Genomic DNA, 18954 nt, shown 5'->3' on the forward strand with positions numbered 1-18954 from the left:
GCCAACCCAAACCCTCTCCACACTACCCTTATGATCATCAGGGTCATCATCAGCTGTTTCTGCAGCCCCTGCCCAGGCACCCAGCCCAAGGCCCCTCACACCAGGACAGCCCTCAGCCAGCCTTGCTTCCCTGGATCCTCAGGCACCCTCTGCCCCAGGTGGTATGGCCTCCTCCATACCCCTCACAGGTGCATCAGTACAGACAATCTCCCTCTGTGGGGCAAGACAACACTGACAGCCTGCACACAGGTGGGTGAGGACTGTGTGATCCTTGTAAGCGAGAACTCCCTCTCTAAAGGAAAAAATGCTCATGACTGACAGTGCCATAAGACATACACTTGGATAGACCTCAGCAGAGAGAAGTGCATGCTGAATACGAGGGCACTGAGGAGGATCTGAAAACGAAGAAGATGCAAAGAGGCTTCAGGAAGTGTGGGGTGAGGAGGGAGGTTCCAGCAGAAGAAACACAAAGAGGAGAAAAGTCCAGGTCCTGTGTGGGGACAGTGACAGCCGGACTGACAAGAAAGAGGGTAACTGTAAAGGGAAGCTCAGTCCCACTTCCAAGCTCAAGGTCCAGCCCCTGCCTGATCACATAACTATCCCCACACACTGCCGGTCTGCAGCTGGGATCTAACAGCCTGGGTGCAAGTCCCAGCCTCGCTGAGCCGGCTCAAACCAGGCAGTCAACTTATCTGCGCCTGACTTCTCTACAGATGGGGGCAACAGCAGGGCAACCCCGGTGGGCTGCTGGAAGCAGTGAGATCATACACACAAAGGGCTGTGCGGGGCCTGGCACACCAAGCACACTCGCCATCGCTGCTGTCTCCAGGCTGTTGCTGATGTCATTGTCAGGCTCCGTTTTCTCCTACCCCCTGGGCTGAAGGGCTCTCAGACACGGGCGCTGACCCGGACAGGCCTCCCGAGCATGAGCACCCATCACCACGCTGATCCCCCACCCACGGCTTGACGTGCAGGGCCTGGACAGGCAGGCTAGTCCCCAGGAATGCTCTTCTCTCGACTCCCAACGCTTCCTCCTGAAATCCTCCCAGTTGCAAGCCAAACACTGCTTCTCCATGCAGCAAACCCAACTCCAGCCCCTCTTGGCCAAGGCCGGTGGGCGCTCCAGACGCAGCACCAAGGTCAGGAGCGGGCTGGTGAGCCGCAGGTCCGCGCCCCTGGAGCCACACACGCCGGCAGCCAGCCTAGGGCAGAGCCCGTCCCGCCCCACGGAGGCCGAGCAGGCCGGGCCCAGACTTCTCTCCCGGCCGCCACCAGGCCCGCGCGGCCATGCCGCCCCCAGCGGCCGCCCATTCTCCCCGCGGGCTGCCCAGCCGGCCCCGGCTTTCAGCCCCCGCCCGGGCCCCGTCCCGGTCCGTCGGCCCTCAGCCCTCAGCCCTCGGGTCCCGGACCCCGGCCCTCAGTGCCCCGCTCCAGGCCCTCAGTCCTCGGCCCCCCGACCTGGCCCTCAGCGCCCAGCCCTCAGGCCCTGGCCCTCGACCCCCGACCCTCGACCTTCAGACCTGACCTCCGGCGCTCAGCGCTCAACCCTCGACCCTCAGCCCCCCGGCTCCCGGCCCTCAGCTCTTGGCTTCGGCACTCACCGCGCGGGTGCGGCCCGAACGCCACCAGCACGAAGTAGTCCGCGAGCCGCGCCATGGCGAGGGACGCGGGGCGGCCCCAGGGGCGCGGGCGGGCTCCGCGGCTCGGGGACTCGAAGGCGGCACGCTCATGGCCCGGCCCCGGCCCTGGACCGCGCACCCCGGACACCCCGGATTCTCTCCGCGGCGGCGGCGGCGGCTGCGGCGGCGGCAGTGGCCCGGACTCCCGCCGCCATCTTCCCAGCCAGCCGGCCCGCCCGGCCGCCCCGTGCGCCTGCGCGCTCTGATCCCTCCCCTGTGTGGGCGGGGCCTGAAATCGCGCGTCTCCATTGGCCCAGCGAGTGGGAGGGCGGCTTCCGAGAGCGGCGCGCCTCGCCCATCGCTGCCCACTTTGGGGCCCGGACGCCGCCCCTCGGGCCGGGAACCCGGACTGCGGGTCCTGCAGGTCTGAGGTCTTTGACCTGGGTCGGCCGTGGTGTCGGCGGGAGGCGTGGGCCCAGACCACAGCTGCTCTCGCCGTCGGGACTCCCTACACAGGGCCCCGAACCCCCACCCCTAGGAGCTCCCAATCTGGATATCGGGTCTCCAGGCTCCCCGCCCCGGGCTGTCCAGCTGGAGGAAGGCGGGAGGGACCCGGGCCCTGCCCACCCAGCCTTTCAAACTAGAGGTCAGAGGAGGCCCAGGACTGTCAGAGGTCAGGGGCTGCCAGCCTGGCGATGGGGAACCGAGAGAGAATTCAGGCCCTGCCCCTTTAGGGGGGGTCCCTGGCTGAAGAGTCCCCATCTAGGTGAAGTGAGACATTTGACACATTAGCTTAAAAAAGGCACGCTCCGCCGGGCGCGGTGGCTCAAGCCTGTAATCCCAGCACTTTGGGAGGCCGAGGGGGATGGATCACGAGGTCAAGAGATCGAGACCATCCCGGTCAACACGGTGAAACCCCGTCTCTACTAAAATTACAAAAATTAGCTGGGCATGGTGGCGCGTACCTGTGATCCCAGCTACTCAGGAGGCTGAGGCAGGAGAATTGCCTGAACCCAGGAGGCAGAGGTTGCGGTGAGCCGAGATCGCGCCATTGCACTGCAGCCTGGGTAACAAAAGCGAAACTCCGTTACAAAAAGAAAAAAAGGCACGCTCATGTCCCCGGTAAAGAGCAAGTGTTTTTGTTTTTTTTTGTTTGTTTGTTTTTGAGACAAAGTCTCACTCTGTTGCCCAGGCTGGAGTGCAGTGGTGTAATCCTGGCTAAGTGCAACCTCCAACTCCTGGATTCAAGTGATTCTCCTGCCTCAGACTCCCGAGTAGCTGGGACTACAGGCATGCACCAGCTAATTTTTGTACTTTTAGTAGAGACAGGGTTTCACTCTGTTGACCAGGCTGGTCTTGAACTCCTGACCTCATGATCCGCCCACCTCAGCTTCCCAAAATGCTGGGATTACAGGCGTGAGCCACTGCGCCCAGCCTGCAAGAGCAAGTGTTCTAAGCCTGTGAAGCACAGGATGCCATGGAATGTGGGGGGCGGGGCCCTCTAGAAAAGCTGCATCACCCAGGATCCCTGACGGTACCCACTTCTCTCAATGGCAGGGCTGGCCAGGGCCGCCCCTAAAGTGGCTGAGGGATGAACATAAGCCCAGGGCAGAACATGCTGGGAGAGAAGCTGCAGGAGCCAGCCTGGTGCAGCAGGGAAACTCCCCTGAGCGTGGCAGACCAAGGTCTGTTTCTTGTTATGTTTTGCTTTGTTTTTGAGGCAGAGTCTCAACCTGTCACCCAGGCCGGGGCACAGTGGCACAAACTTGACTTTGTGGCTGCAACCTCTGTCTCCCAGGTTCAAGCAACTCTCCCACCTCAGCCTCCCGCATAGCTGAGATTACAGGCGTGTGCCACCACACCTGGCTAACTTTTGTATTTTAGTTCAGACCGGTTTTCACCATGTTGGCCAGGCTGGTCTTGAACTCCTGACCGCAGGTGATCCACCCACCTCAACCTCCCAAACTGCTGGGATTACAGGCGTGAGTCACTGCACCTAGCCTGAATTTCTGTTTTTAAATGAGTTTGGGGCCGGGTGCTGTGGCTCATGCCTGTAATCCCAGCACGTTGGGAGGCCAAGGCAGGAGGACCATGAGGTCAAGAGATCAAGACCATCTTGGCCAACATGGTGAAACCCCATCTCTACTAAAAATACAAAAAATAGCTGGGTGTGGTGGTACACACCTGTAGTCCCAGCTACTCAGGAGGCTGAGGCAGAAGAATCGCTTGAACCCAGGAAGCAGAGGTTCAGTGAGCCGAGATTGAGACACTACACTATAGCATGGCAACAGAGCGAGACTCTGTCTCAAAAAAAAAGTGTGGCTGCTGTAAGAACTGGCTGAATGGCTGGCATCCATGCTCCATTCAGGGGCAGGAAGGAGCCAGCCCAGGAGAATGATGAATGAGACCAAACAGGACCCCTGCCAGGGTCCCCTCCCTGTCCCCAGGCACAGGCTACACTATACCTCTCCCCTCCCACTGTTGGTTTTCACAGGCTGAGAAATCATCTTTTTTAAAACTTAATTCTTTGTAGAGACAGGGTCTTAATATGTTGCCCAGGCTTGTCTTGAACTCCTGGCCTCAAATGATTCCGCTGCATCTGCCTCCAGAAGTGTCGGGATTACAAGTGTGAGAAACTGTGCCCCGCCAGAAATTCTCCTTTTTGCCCCAGCTAGCTCAAGTTGGTTTCTGTCACTTGTACCCAAAAAGATACTGAGCAGCACATTCCCACACCACTGAGCCTGGTGCAGGCTGGCAGTGTCCCTGGGCAAGTCAGGCTAGTACGTGACCGCAGAGTTGGCTCTCCTCTGAGAGACTACAGGGACACTACATCACACTCTCTCCACTCTCATGCCCTTCCACCAGGCCCTTGGGAATAACCATCCACAGTGGCTCAGATGGATGGATGCCCCCAATAGTACAGACTGACCCTTGGTGACACTATGGCCCCAGCCTTGGAGAGATGGACACCACCCCACATAGAGCCTAGTGGCCCAACAGACACCATGGTCCCCACTGCAGATGGATAGACACCCCTCATAGGACAGAGTGACCCTGGATGACACCCTGGCCCCAGCCTCAGGTGGATGGACACCCCCCCATAAGACAGAGTGACCCTCGGTGACACCATGGCCCCAGCCTTAGGTGGATGGACACCACCCCATAGGACAGAGTGACCCTCAGTGACACTATGACCTCAGCCTCAGGTGGATGGATGCCTGCCATAAGACAGAGTGATCCTTGGTGACACCATGACCCCTGCCTCAGATGGACTGACACCCCCCCATAGAGCAGAGTGACCGACGGTGATGCCATGGCCCCAGCCTCAGGTGGATGGACACCCCCCCATAAGACAGAGTGACCCTGGATGACACCCTGGCCCCAGCCTCAGGTGGATGGACACCCCCCCATAAGACAGAGTGACCCTGGATGACACCCTGGCCCCAGCCTCAGGTGGATGGACACCCCCCCATAAGACAGAGTGACCCTCGGTGACACCATGGCCCCAGCCTTAGGTGGATGGACACCACCCCATAGGACAGAGTGACCCTCAGTGACACTATGACCTCAGCCTCAGGTGGATGGATGCCTGCCATAAGACAGAGTGATCCTTGGTGACACCATGACCCCTGCCTCAGATGGACTGACACCCCCCCATAGAGCAGAGTGACCGACGGTGATGCCATGGCAGCCACCTCAGATGGATGGCCGCCCCTCGCTACTGCCCAGCCTTCTGATTTCTGGTCAGCTGTCTTCCAGTCTGCACTCTCCTCGAACCTCTCATCCTACTTCCAGGGTCTCTGAGATGACTGGCTGCGCCTCACAGAGCAAACAGAAGCTACCGGGTGGGAGCATAAGCCCCCATCTTACATCCCTCACACCACCCCTCCCTCCATCACCACAGCTCTGCCCCACCCCCCCGCGACTCCTGATCTCAGGCCATTCATTGTCAGTGCCCACCGCCAAACTCCATATTTTTCTGTCTATGGATTCCTTGCTATCAGAGTCAAATAATAAAACACTCAAACAAAACCCTCCAAGATGCCAGCATGGTGGCTCACACCTGTAATCCCAGCACTCTGGGAGGCCGAGGCAGGTAGATCACTTGAGGTCAGGAGTTTGAACTGGGCATGGTGGCATGCACATGTAATGCCAGCTACTCAGGAGGCTGAGGAAGGAGAATCACTTGAACCCAGGAGGCGCAGATTACAGTGAGCCGAGATCTTGCCATCTGCATTCCAGCCTGCGCAACAGAGCCAGATTCCGTCTCAAAAAAAAAAAAAAAAAAAAGCCAGGTGCAGTGGTGGCTCATGCCTGTAATCCCAGCACTTTGGAGGATCAAAAGATCAGGAGTTTGAGACCAGCCAGGCCAATATGGTGAAACCTCTGCTAAGAATACAAAAATTTGCCGGGCGTGGTGGTGGTGGGGGCACCTGTAATACCAGCAACTCAGGAGGCTGAGCAGGAGAATCACTTGAACCTGGGAGGTGGAGGCTGCAGTGAGCCGAGATTGTGTCACTGCACTCTAGCCTGGGCGACAGAGTAAGATTCCATCTCAAAAAACAGAACAAAACAAAATTAAACAAAAGGCTAGGCACAGTGGCTCACCCCTGTAATCCCAGCACTGTGGGAGGCCAAGGCAGGCAGATCACCTGAGGTCAGGAGATTGAGACCATCCTGGCTAACATGATGAAACTCTCTCTACTAAAAATACAAAAAATTAGCTGGGTGTGGTGGCACGCACCTGTAGTCCCAGCTACTGGGGAGGCTGAGGCAGGAGAATTGGTTGAACCCAGGAAGTGGTGGTTGCAGTGAGCTGAGATTGTGCCACTGTACTCCAGCCTGGGCAACAGAGCAAGACTCTCAAAAAAAAAAAAAAAAAAAAGATGCTGGGTAATACAGCACTTTGGGAGGCCGAGGTGGGTGGATCACCTGATGTCAGGAGTTCACGATCGGCCTGGCCAACATGGTGAAACCCTGTCTCAAATACAAAAATTATCTGGGCCTGTAATCCTAGCTACTCAGGAGGCTGAGGCAGGAGAACTGCTTGAACCTGGGAGGCAGAGGTTGCAGTGAGCTGAGATTTCACTGCTGCACTCCAGCCTGAGGGAATGGAGTAAGACTCTAACTAAAAAAAAAAAAAAAAAAATCCATAAATGTGACACACTCCCTGCCCCCCCAACTGGTCAAAATAAGTAAATAAAATATCTGCAGGGCATTCCTGCCCTCCCGGATCGGCCTGTGTGGCATGTGCTCGGCTCTCCTCAACTTATTCATCCAGCAAATGTTGACTGTGCTCCCAAGGCACATCAGCAGGAGGTCTAGTGGGTGAGCACAGGGGTGGGGGGAGACAGGCGGGGAAGCACAAACAGATGCAGAGGTGCTCAGGTAACCCAAGAAGGGGCCAGTCTCAGCAGCTTGGAACCAGTGACACCAAGTCCAAGACTAGTGGACAGTGGGTAGGCGAAAGCTTTGTGGAGAGCAGTCTGGCGCCACCTACCAGCATAAACATGTGCTCAACTTTAACCAGAATTTCTACTTCTAGGAAGGTGTCCTATAGACACATCTGTGGGCTCAAGGCAGCAATTCATGGAAAGACTGAAAATCAACTAAACTCGCATTAATAGCAGATGAAGTGAATCACAGAACACCTGCATGTTGGAGGAGAAGGTCCAACCATAGGAAAGCATGGGGTCTCCGATGTGAGGGCCACAGGGCTGTGACACCTGTCACCCACTGGTCACCAGGGTTGATTCGGCTGATGAGGCTGGGGGGGCTGGGGGGTGGGGTGGGGGGGGTGGCGAGTGTCCCATTCCTTCCCCACGTTCCCTGTGCATCCCCCCCGAAGTTGCATGCTCCGTTGAAGTCGAAGAGGATGGAGGATTGGGCTTTGAGTAGCTTCACTCCTCCACCAGGTCATCCGAAACAGCTCTTGGGAAAGAATGGGGCAGGTCTGCGCACACGGATATGTGTGACTCGGGCCGCGCCTTGGTATGCCCAGGTTAGGTCAGGTGAGGGCTCCCACCCAGACAGGGGTAGGGGTCTCGAGTGGGTGGCAATGTTGAGGGGAGTCTCACGTTTCACTTGCTTAAATTTATTTCTTTCTTTCTTTTTTGAGATGCAGCTTCGCTCTTGTTGCAGGCTCGAGTGGAATGTCCCGATCTCAGCTCACCTCCACCTCCACCGGCCTCCCACATAGCTGGGATTACAGGCTTGTGCCACCAAGCCTGGCTAATTTTGTATTTTTCGTAGAGACAGGGTTTCTCCATGTTGGTCAGGCTGGTCTCCAACTCCTGACTTCAGCTGATCCACCCGCCTCGGCCTTCCAAAGTGCTGAGATTACAGGCGTGAGCCACGACAGCCGGACACTTGTTTAAATTTCTTACAAAAATCGTGCTATACTTTGGTCCATGGTTGGAGCGGCGGGGGGAGGGGGTAGGTAGAGCCTTTTAGGAGCACAGCCCGGGGTTGGGGGTACCGCGACAGAGAGTGGAATGGACAGCCCGTTGTGGAACCGCACAGACTCGCTGGTCGGGCCGTGGGTCCACCGGTTCAGACCCTGGAGAGTGGGACCGCCCGGACTCGGGAAGTGGCCCCAGTCCGCCCCAGCCCTGGGATCAGCTCGGATGACTGCTCGTCCCCCAGAACTCCGCTTCAGTCTGGGAAAGTCCGGCCCCCGCGGGCTCGGGGCTGCGTCCCCACGGGAAGGCGCGGGAGTGAGGCTGGTGCCCCGCCATCCCGGGCGGTCTCCGAGCGCTCCCAACGGGATCAGGACCCTCCACCGCCCCTTCGCTGCGCCCGCGGAGGAGGACCACGCGGCTGCAGCCCCCCTCCCCGCCCCGGAAGGTGGCAGGGCTTGCGGGGGGCGGGGGGGGCCCGCCCAGTCCGCGCGTCCGGCTCCGCCCCTCGCTGGAAAGGCTACGTATTCAGCTCTCGAGGTGCCATCCCGGGCAGTCACTCCGCTCCAGGTCGGACCCCCAACCTGCCCAGCCCGCTCCGCCTGCGACCCAACCCGCGGCCGCCCCCAGACACTTTGCCAGAGTCGCGCCAGAGGCCTGCGCCCCGACGGACGCCCGTGCCCAGCTACCACGCCCACGCCCGGCGACCCCCGACCGCGGAGGGCTCCCCGAGGTGCTGGCGGAGGGGGTGGCTCGCCGCTCAGGCTGCCCCAACCTATCTGGCTCACTGCCACCTCCCTTGCAGCCCTGCCCGCCATGGCCCGGATCCCGACAGCAGCCCTGGGTTGCATCAGCCTTCTGTGCCTGCAGCTCCCGAGCGTGCTGTCCCGCAGCCTGGGCGGGGACCGGCGTCCAGTCAAACCCAGGTGAGTGCGGGTCTTGGGCCAGCCCACCCCTCTGGCCCCCCCTCCGGGAAGCAGAGTGCAGGGGGCATGGGTGCCGCCCTCCCTCCACCCCCACCTACTACTAGGGCTCACCTCCCACGCGAAGGCTCCCCCTCCCCCCCACCCAGGCCTTCCGCAGCGCCTCAGCAGGGCCAGAGGCCCTTCTTTCTCTGCCTCTCTACACAGGGCAGTTGCTTCTACACACACACACACACACACACACACACACACACACAGCAGCCCCTCACCTGGAGCTGTGTGCTGGGGGAGGGGAGGCTGGCGATATCCCCAGGCTGTCACCACCCTAAAGGGAGAGCAGAAGCCAAGTCACCCTGAGCCCTGAGAGTCGTGACCGGCAGAGGCTGGGCCTCGGGGTGGCCTTTGCCCAAGGAGGTGCTGGCTCCCGGCACATGTGACCCAGGCCACTGAGATGGTCCGGGGGACCGGGCTTCCCCTGGCAGTGCTCCAGGGTGTGTGTGGGTGGGTGAGGGCCATGGGCTTCCCCTGGCAGTGACCCAGAGCTGCGTAGAGGCAAACGTGGGTAGGTTTGGGGTCTCTGAAAGTCTGAGTCATTGGGTTAACATTCTCCATCTGCCTCTGCAGGGAGCTCCCAGCCCGGACTTCCAGCAGCCTGCAGCCTAGTCACCCTGCACCCCGACCTGTGATCCGGAATCTTCACCAAGCCCTCCAGCCACAAAGGGGTGCTGGCCTGGTCCTTGCTATGGGTCAGCCTCTCCGGGATGGTGGTCACCAACACTCGGGCCCCCGAAGACACTTAGGCGCCCAAAGACCCCGAGCCCAGCTCCTTCGGGTGGGCTGTGTACTGGGTACCTGCCAGGTGCAGAATCTCAGCCACCGCCTGTGGCAGCTCATGGGACCGGCTGGCCGGCAGGACTCAGCTCCTGTGGACCCCAGAAGCCCCCACAGTTATGGCTGAGGTGGGGCTGGGCCACACGCCTGCCCATCCCAGCTTGGGTGCTATGCCCCCGTCCAGAACTGCAGCTGGGCCCCATCCCCAGCTCTGTCCTTCAGAGCTGCAGACAGCAGGGCCTGTAGCAAGAATACCTGCACAGTTTTGCACACATAAACCCTTGCACACGTGTAGACCAAGGCTGGTCTACATGCAGTGCTGGCACGTCAAAGAGCCTGAACACCCTGAAACTGTGAACACTCGGGGGACGGCTGCCAGACACAGTTGGTGGCAGCACCAGAGAGCAGAAGCCAGGCCCTGAACACACAGGGCCACCTCTGGGCCAGGAGGGGAGAGAGGCTAAATTAGCTGGAGTCGCCCCTCCACTGCTGGTCCAGTCAGACTGAAGCCCGGCCTTGTGCCCTTCCACATGCCTGCCTGGCCCAGGGTCCCAGCCTCTTCCTCCCCAAGTCTTTGAGACAGGAGGGGGAGTGCGGGGGCAGGGATGCTGTGGCCCCTGGGATTGGGTGAGGGGATGGTGGCCTTCCAGAGGTCATGAAGGGACCTCTGTGGCTCCAGCTGCCAACTCGAGCCCAGACTGAGGTGGCCATGGAGACCCCACCTGGATCCCCTGTGGGAGGCCAGGGAGGGGACCTTAGAAGTTCAGGAGCCACCCCAAGCCATTCTGGGACAGGGACACCCCTTCCTACACCAGGACAGGGCAGGGCTGGGTAGGGCAAGATCCCCCAGCCCAAATAGACCCACCCCACCTCAAGAGGGGTGAGACCCTTGTTGGCAGCCAGACAAGGGTGGGGATCTACAGGCAATACAGGCCCCCCACCACCACCCGGTGTGGGGAACCTGTGGGACCAGGTGTGGGGGCAGCAGTCGACTTGCCAAGAGCCAGGGAGGGCAGCCCCACCCCAACTGACAGCAAGAACAAGAACCACCGCCGGTCTGCCCAGGGGGGATGGGGAACTTAACACTGTGTGCCACTCAGGCTTCCCATTCATCCGGCAGAACACAGAGTTCAGAAAGAGTTCCTTCTGCTACTAGGCAAATGCTCAGCACTTGATTTGCAAATGTTTGCTAGGGTCACCATGATCACCCCAAATCTAGAGGCCACGGCACAGGGCTCAGGACATTCCCCCACAGGGCCACCCCTCAACTCTTGCCTCACAATGGGAGGGTCCTGGCCGCGCCTACCACGATCACCAGGTCCAGGTAACTGACCTGTGCTCCAAGAGGCCCTGTGGGCACAGTCCAGGCTTGTCCTGCCCTGTGGAGGCCTCCATGCCCTGGGAGATGGACTAGGATTGCAGCAGAGGTGGTCCGGGTGGTGGGCCACACAGCAAGGCCGTTAAGGCCAGCTCCCTGGGAGCAGTACTGGCTCAAGTGGGGTCTGAAGATGGCTTCTCTCGGGGAAGGGGTGCCCTGGGAGTGCCAAGGCCCAAGGTGCACAGGAGGCATGGCTGCCGAGAGGCTGCAGGATAGAGGGGCCTTGGCCTCAGGATCATGTGCCCTGTGGCCACTGAAGGGTGTCAGCAGAGTGCAGGGCATGAGGACAAAGGGAGGGGCATGGGGGGTGAAGGAGGGGGGCCTGGGCCAAGCTGGGGGCTCAGGAGCTCAGTATCCCCTACTCAGCCCAGCCAAAACCCTCCCAGATGTGTCTTCTCCTGCCTGGACAAACTCCAGTTTGGCACCCCATCCAGGGCCTGCCTGTGGTCAGGGCCAAGTGTTCCCTCCTCCATGAAGGCCTTCACCCTCCCTATGCCCTCAGGAGGCCGCCTGCTGTGACCTTCCGTGTCACCTCTAGTGTGAAGCCAGACCCACCTGATGCCCTCAGGTGGAGGCCTGGCAGTGCCTGCACCCACCCCCACCTTCCCCAGCAACCACTTCCTGCTGTTCCAGCCAAAACCTCCTCTTGGCCGGTCTGGTGGCTCACACCTGTAGTTCCAGCACTTTGGGAAGCCGAAGTGGGTGGAACACCTGAGGTCAGGAGTTCAAGACCAGCCTGGCCAACATGGTGAAACCCCGTCTCTACTAAAAATATAAAAATAGCTGGACATGGTGGCACATGCCTGTAATCTCAACTACTAGGGAGGCTGGGGCAGGAGGATCACTTGAACCTGAGAGGCAGAGATTGCAGTGAGCCAAGATCATACCACTGCACTCCACCTGGGCAAGAATAGCGAAACTCTATCTCAAAATAGAAATAATACGGAGCGATGGCTGTAGCCTCCTCTCAGCACCTGTTTCCATCCCTCTGGCCAGTGCGTGCTGAGCACGAGTGACCCAAGCTTGCTGGGACACTTGAGGATACAGCCACGCCCCGCTGGGCTGACGTTCTAGGAGATAGAAGGAAACAAACATAGAAGGCAGAATAAGCGGGTGACGGAGCATCAGGAGTGCTGAGCGCCATGGGGAGTCAGACAAGGAAGAAGAGTCCAGGGCAGGTTGCCATTTAAGCAGGGGGCGCTGGGGTCTCCTCATGGTTCCTTCTCAGCTCAGTTGCACCAGATTCTTGTTGAGTCAGGTCAGTTCCCCACTGTCCTCTCTCTGCCCCAGCTGACTGCTGTTCCCAGCCTTCCCTGGCCATGCTCCACACACCAGCTCTGCAGCCAGGCCCTTTGTTCTCACGGTGTCCTCCCTGCCTGCAGGGCTCATGCATGGGAAGTTGCCTGGGCAGCCTCAGTGTTGGAGGGTTCAGTGCCTGCCCCTGACTCTCCATGAGGCCCCTCTCCCAGTGCCTGATACTCTGGTATGAAACTCTGGGCCGACACTCCTGAGTCCTTTCCTCCATGAGGCCTGACCCCGTCTGTCCTTGCTGGGCCTGCCGAGTTCGGTTTTAGCAAGAATCCTGATAAATCAGTTTATGGAGAATGACCCACCCTTGATATCTGATCCAATTCCTCATCTCCCACCTTGATCTCGTCACCCTGATGGCCTCCTGCAAGATCCCCGCTGAGCGGCTCTAGCGAGAATCCCTTACTCTCGATGGCTCCCCTGACCAACTTCCCATCCGCTGACCCTTTCGATGCCATCAGCCCCCAGCTGTGGTTGTTGAATTCAGAGGTGAGCTCCTCTCACCACTCTCTTGAATAAAGCTTTTCTCACCATTTTAACAAGTCCTTAGCATAATCTTTCCTTAACAAACCCCTGCCCCACCCAGAATTATGGGTGCTGGGGGCAAGTTTTTAACCTCCTGAGATCCAGTGAAGCAGCAGGAAGGGGCCAGGGCAGGGCGGGGTATGCTTGAGGGTGGGGTCCTGGGTCTGCCCCCACTGTAGGGAGGGACCCCACAGAGGGGTTTAAAGCCACGGGCAAGTGGGAGGCTGGGTCCACAGCCAACCCTAAGCAGCTCATCAGCTCAGGTCAGGAGGAAAGCTGGGTCAGGGCTAGAGGATGTGGGGCTGCTGGAGGCTGCTCCTGTGCTGACATATTAACTCCCTGAGGCCAGGGGAAGGGGGCATGGTCACTCATTACCAAGGTCACTTATGTAACCTAGGGCGTATATAGGAGCCTGGCTGAGGACACACTTGCCAGCCTGCACTTCGCCACCAGAGTGCCGCTCCCTCTCAGGATGATGGTGAGTACCCAGACCCCATGCAGAGAGGCCTCGATGACTGCTCTCCTGGTGGCCAGCTGCTCCCGTCCTCTTCCCACTGGTGCTGGGCAGCCCTGCTTGTCCAGGTCAGAGGGCTCCTTCCTCCCTGCTTCGGTCCAGCCAGGCAAGAGTCAGGAGCTGCCAACCCCTAGGCTCCCTGTGGACTCAGTCTCCTCCCAAGGCTGCTTCTGCCTCTTGAGGGTGCCCACGGGTGCCGCTCAGGCATGGTGGCCCCTGCACCCTGGAAGCAGGCGTCTGCTGACATTTGCTCTGCAGATAAGGACTGGGGAGTGAGAGCCTGGGACTCTCAGAGGCCAGGGTGATGATGTGGGAGAGGCTGTGCCCTCTTGTGTGCCCGACCAGGTCGAGCAGAGGCAGGCCTGGAGTCTACAGCCACCATGGGAATGTCTGTGCTTCCTTGATGGTGAAAGGGGCTCAATCCTCCACCTACCCAGGGCCCAGACCCTTCCCTGGTCTACCGACCTGACGTGGACCCAGAGGCAGCCAAACACAAGGGCAGCTTCCGGAACTACACCGTGAGTTCCTTGTCGCCCTGCCCTGCCCCATCCACACCCTGGGGAGCAGCACCTGCCCTTCACACAGCTCCAGGGGTGCCCTATGGTAACCCCCACCCCCATCACACCCTGTGGGTCTGCCTGGGAGAGGGTAGGCATGGGGCCCCGTGTACAGGGTGAGGGGGTGGCATCAGCCTCCGATGACCTCTGGCTTGCAGTCAGGTCCCCTCCTGGACCGTGTCTTCACCACCTACAAGCTCATGCACACGCACCAGACGGTGGACTTTGTCAGGAGCAAGGTAGGCATTTCTTGCTGCCCCATGCAACCTCTCAGGGACTCTTGCCCTCAGCCCCCTGCACCCACCAGGCACTGAGGGGATGGAGAGGCCTGTCTCTGCACCCCCAGACAGGGGCATGGGCCTGCCCTGCACCCTCGGACAGGCGCTGGGCCTGCTGACCCTGGGCCACGCTGCCTTCTCCTCCACCCCCAGCATGCCCAGTTTGGGGGCTTCTCCTACAAGAAAATGACAGTCATGGAGGCTGTAGACCTGCTGGACGGGCTGGTGGATGAGTCCGACCCGGATGTGGACTTCCCCAACTCCTTCCATGCCTTCCAGACAGCAGAGGGTATCCGGAAGGCCCACCCAGACAAGGGTGAGCCCCCATGCCCCGCTGTGGTGAGGTGGGGGTGCTGCCTCCAAGGAGCAGAATGCAGGGCCTGAGGGGTAGAAGGGGACAGTGGGGGTCCCAGGCCTCCTCCAGCATCCCTGCCTGGGTTGGGGAGCAGGCCCTGGACCCCTCCTGGCTCTCAGCCCCCCCAAGCCTCCTTGTCCTCTGTCTTGGCCCCTGCACTCCCCAACTCACCCTGTCCATCTTCCCTCCCAGACTGGTTCCACCTTGTTGGGCTCCTGCATGACCTGGGGAAGGTCCTGGCCCTGTTTGGGGAGCCCCAGGTAAGGGCTAGTGGTGGGGGGTGAGGAGGTTTGTTTGTCAAGGCAAGGTGGGGGTCAGGGTGGCCTCGGTGCTTGGCCTGGGATACTACATGAGGGGGCAGGCCAGTGCCCCCAAGGTCGCCTGTCACTCTGTAGTGGGCGGTCGTTGGAGACACCTTCCCCGTCGGATGCCGGCCCCAGGCCTCTGTGGTTTTCTGCAACTCCACCTTCCAGGACAATACTGACCTCCAGGATCCAAGATACAGGTGCTCCCCGCTGCCCAGGGCTGGCCCCCACCCACCCTACGTGACTCCCACTCACCCTTGTCTCTCACTGCAGCACAGAACTCGGCATGTATCAGCCCCACTGCGGGCTCGATAGGGTCCTCATGTCCTGGGGCCATGATGGTGAGGCCAGAAGCGGGCAGTGGGGCGGTGGGGGGACAGTGGGGCAGAGGTGGTGCCTGGTGGTGACACCCTCTCCCCACAGAGTACATGTACCAGGTGATGAAGTTCAACAAGTTCTCGCTGCCCCCGGAGGTAGGTAGGGGGAGGGGTAATCCCACCCCATCAGCCCACCCTGCCAGGTCTCTGCAGCCCTGCCCGTGAGCTGCTGGGTGTGGCCTTCCCTGCAGGCCTTCTATATTATCCGGTTCCACTCCTTCTACCCCTGGCACACTGGCAATGACTACCAGCAGCTATGCAGCCCGCAGGACCTGGCCATGCTACCCTGGGTGCAGGAGTTCAAGTACGGTCACCTCTGGGCGGGTTGTGGGAGTGGTGGGGACTGGAGGGGGTCTTCACAGGGCTTATGGCCCCTCCTGGCTGCAGCAAGTTCGACCTCTACACCAAGTGCCCGGACCTGCCGGATGTGGACACGCTGCGGCCCTACTACCAGGGGCTCATTGACAAGTACTGCCCTGGCATCCTGAGCTGGTGACCCTCCCGCCACCCGAGCTGCTGCTAGAGCCAGGCCTGGCCCTCCGCATGCCTGGAGGGGTCTGGTCCTGGGCAGACAGCCACCATCAGGGTTCACCTTGGTGGGGGACCCCACTGGCCCCCTTAGGGTCACCACCCTTCATGGCCACTTGTGCCTCGTGGCAATAAAGACCTGGAATGAGACTGTGTTTCTGAAGCGTCACTGGGTGTTACTGCAGCAGGGTGGCCCAGGCCGAGGGACCCTGTGGGCAAGGTGGAGGCCAACTCCCAGGCTCTCAGATTGTTGTATCCCACTCAGCACAGAAAGTCAACACCAGAACAAAAGTAGGCCAAATTGCAGGGTTTATTGCCGGCGACCACGGGGAACTCACGTCTCTCCAACCCGTGGCAGAGAAAGAAGAGTGACAAGATCTTTTTATACCCACAAAACCACCTTGGGAGTGGGGGTGAGGAGCAGAGATGGGAATGAAAGCTGTCAATCACCTCCTAGGTTGAGACGAGGGTGAGGGGGCTCCAGACATTCCAAGGGCCAGGGGACTTTTGTCATTCCGATTGCCACCTAAGTGGTTTACAGAGGTCAAGATAAACATTAGTTTATACATTATTGGGACAGGTGTGGGGTCCACATAATTTTAGGTTACTTGACGCCAGGATGGAATTATCTGGGGGTGCTTACTTTGGTAAACAAAGGCCAGCAATTCTGGCAGTTACAGATAAGAGAAAGTATGCAGCCTGTCCTCTCTTTGCATTTTGCAAGGTAATCTTAGTAGTTTCCAGAAGCCCTGGCTAGCAGTCATTGTGAGGAGAATGGAAACAGTTTTCCCATTTTAAAATGGCATTGTACTGGTTCTAATTCTAGGCCAGCTATATCACATTCCCCCCTGTTCTTATAACATAAATTAAATCTTTAATAGGGGTCCTCTTTTTGACACAGAGGCCCATAGTTGGATCTTAGAACCATTAATTTTACCGAATTTATACTTTCCTGGATAAATCTGCATAGTATGTTTAAAAGGCATGGTGTAAATGTTAATCTTAGGACCGCTAACATCAAGGATCCTGCTAACCCAGTGAGCAGGGATGTCAGCTAAGGGGACCAAGAGAACAGTTTTTGGTACTAATTTCCTGAGGCCTCTCTGAGGTGTTTATTTCTAAGTTTTTTTCTAACCATAGAAAGACTGTCTCGGATAATTCCAGAATTATTTGCATAGAAGCAACATCGCTCACCGAGAGCCGCATCCGGCCCTCCTTCCCTCAAGAACAAGTCTAACCCCTTTTTATCTTGCAATACTATTTCAGCTAAGGAGTCTACTTGTTCAGCTGATTTGGTGAGGGAATTTTCTAGATGGGCAATTTCTGCATCTATTTGATGTGAAAGAGTTTGGAAATTTTGGTCCCCAGTGACTAAGGCAGATATTCCTATAGCGGTGGGCCCTGCTATTCCAAGTCCCACTAATAGGGGTATAGTTATGGGGGCCTGTTTCTAACGTCTGTCTGTATTGGGTGTTATGAGAATTTTACCTTTTATCTGGTGTGGACCTTGGGCATAGATACAGCCTCATTGTCTGAAGCCGTTTCTCGGCCACTACGTTCCTACACTCTATCTCTTTCGCCCTCACCGCATTTTCCCCACCCCATCTTTTTGTCTTCATTTGTCCTATAGTATTTGCATCTAGGCTCTTGTTGAAGAGAGTGCAGAGCTCTAGGGAGAAGGTTATGGGATCTCTGGGAATGTACTCTAGGGTCAAGTTGACAAGGGTGGTTCCAGCCCCAAGTACAGTACTAACAAATTGTCCCGTTGAGCCCTCCGTGATGACCTATTGACAATAAGTGGGCATTAAGGGGGGTGGTCACAGGAATCAAAGGGATTAGGATGATGACCGTGAACGGCGTGAAAGTCTTAGCTTTAGGGGGTCCGTTGAGGATGAAACCACTTCCCATCTTGCATCCGGGGGCAGTCTTGACATGTGAATGGTGAATCCAGGCAGTCAGTCTGTCCACCTTGACTGCCGTGGGGGTGACCAGAATCACGGTGTAGGGTCCCTTCCAGTGAGGAGGTAGTAAATGTCTTTATCAGGACTTCATCCCCCGGCTGGAAGGGGTGTAGCGGCTGGTCAGTGAGGTCGAACTCCCCTGATGAGTGAATGCACCTGGGACTGGACAGACTGGAGTGCCTGCAAGGACTTAAGGAGTGTATGGTTATGGACTTCGGCATGTATGGTGTCCGCAAGTTTGGGGAGTAAGGGAGGGGGCTTCCCAAACATAACTTCAAAAGGAGTAAAGCCTTTCTTATAGGGAGTATATCGGGTACGGAGGAGAACAAAAGGAAGCAGGTTGACTCAATTTTCACCAGTCTCTAGGATAAATTTTGTTAAAGTTTCCTTTATGGTCCGGTTCATCCTTTTAACCTGCCCTGAACTCTGGGGGCGATAGGCACAGTGTAGCTTCCAGGATATGCCCAGGGCCTTGGTTAGGCCCTGAGAAACCTGTGCCGTAAAAGCAGGGCCATGATCTGATCCCAGTGTCAGCGGCAAGCTAAACCGAGGAACCAGGTCCTATAACAGTCTCTTTGTTACTACCAGTGCGGTTTCTGACCTAGTAGGAAAAACCTCGACCCATCCAGAAAAAGCGTTTGTAAACATAAGGAGGCATTTACAGACTCAAGCTGGGGGCTTTATTTCAGTAAAACTGACCTTCACTGTTCCCCTGGGCTAGTATCCCTAAGCCTTATTCCTGCTTGACTAGTTTTACTGTTTCCTAAATTTACCCTGTTGCTTACATGATAATGAATAGTAGTTTCCATAACAATCTTATGTAAATGTGGAATGTAGTGTCTGGCCCTTAACAACTCAGTGAGTTTTGTTTGTCCTAAGTGTTCTTAACTAGAGTCTTCTCTAGAGCCTCGGGGAGCACAATCCTTATGTCCAGTAGAATCCACCATCCTGTGGAATCTTGTCGTCCCCCCTGTTCTTTAGCAAAGTTTTCTTCCTCAGGCGAGTATGTTGGGGTACGAGGCAGGTTTGGGGCCGGCAGAGTCACAAGAAGAGTCAGAGGTTTTATTGGCCCCAAGGCTGCCTGTCTGGCTTGCAGG

At 58.0% G+C, this 18954-nt stretch overlaps 4 protein-coding genes across 11 annotated transcripts in view; 3 read left to right on the plus strand and 1 right to left on the minus strand.

Moving 5' to 3' along the window:
• SBF1 (SET binding factor 1) overlaps window positions 1–1857 on the minus strand; it is a 28239-nt gene extending 26382 nt beyond the window's left edge. For all 8 annotated transcript variants that reach the window (XM_035274310.3, XM_035274292.3, XM_078344176.1 and 5 more), the window contains exon 1: window positions 1602–1857. In XM_035274310.3, the coding sequence (XP_035130201.2) occupies window positions 1602–1656 (55 nt within the window). In that variant the 5' untranslated portion in view covers window positions 1657–1857. The remainder of the gene's footprint in view (window positions 1–1601) is intronic.
• On the plus strand, window positions 1288–7272 carry LOC118147770 (uncharacterized). Its single transcript, XM_035274604.3, has 3 exons — window positions 1288–1461; window positions 1582–2043; window positions 7165–7272. The coding sequence occupies exons 1-3, from the start codon at window positions 1288–1290 to the stop codon at window positions 7177–7179; spliced, it is 651 nt and encodes a 216-aa protein (XP_035130495.2). The 3' UTR covers window positions 7180–7272.
• Window positions 7273–8530: 1258 nt separating this feature from the next.
• ADM2 (adrenomedullin 2) lies at window positions 8531–12996 on the plus strand. Its single transcript, XM_035274556.3, has 3 exons — window positions 8531–8750; window positions 8823–8943; window positions 9565–12996. Exons 2-3 carry the CDS (start codon window positions 8834–8836, stop codon window positions 9896–9898), a joined length of 444 nt encoding a protein of 147 aa, XP_035130447.3. The 5' UTR covers window positions 8531–8750; window positions 8823–8833; the 3' UTR covers window positions 9899–12996.
• Window positions 12997–13412: 416 nt separating this feature from the next.
• MIOX (myo-inositol oxygenase) lies at window positions 13413–16046 on the plus strand. The gene is made up of 10 exons (XM_035274588.3): window positions 13413–13460; window positions 13934–14014; window positions 14212–14292; window positions 14485–14647; window positions 14879–14946; window positions 15082–15191; window positions 15265–15332; window positions 15415–15464; window positions 15560–15672; window positions 15756–16046. Exons 1-10 carry the CDS (start codon window positions 13455–13457, stop codon window positions 15862–15864), a joined length of 849 nt encoding a protein of 282 aa, XP_035130479.1. The 5' UTR covers window positions 13413–13454; the 3' UTR covers window positions 15865–16046.
• Window positions 16047–18954: the final 2908 nt, after the last annotated feature.

This window comes from Callithrix jacchus, chromosome 1 (genome assembly GCF_049354715.1).
Source record: "Callithrix jacchus isolate 240 chromosome 1, calJac240_pri, whole genome shotgun sequence".
NCBI lineage: Eukaryota > Metazoa > Chordata > Mammalia > Primates > Cebidae > Callithrix > Callithrix jacchus.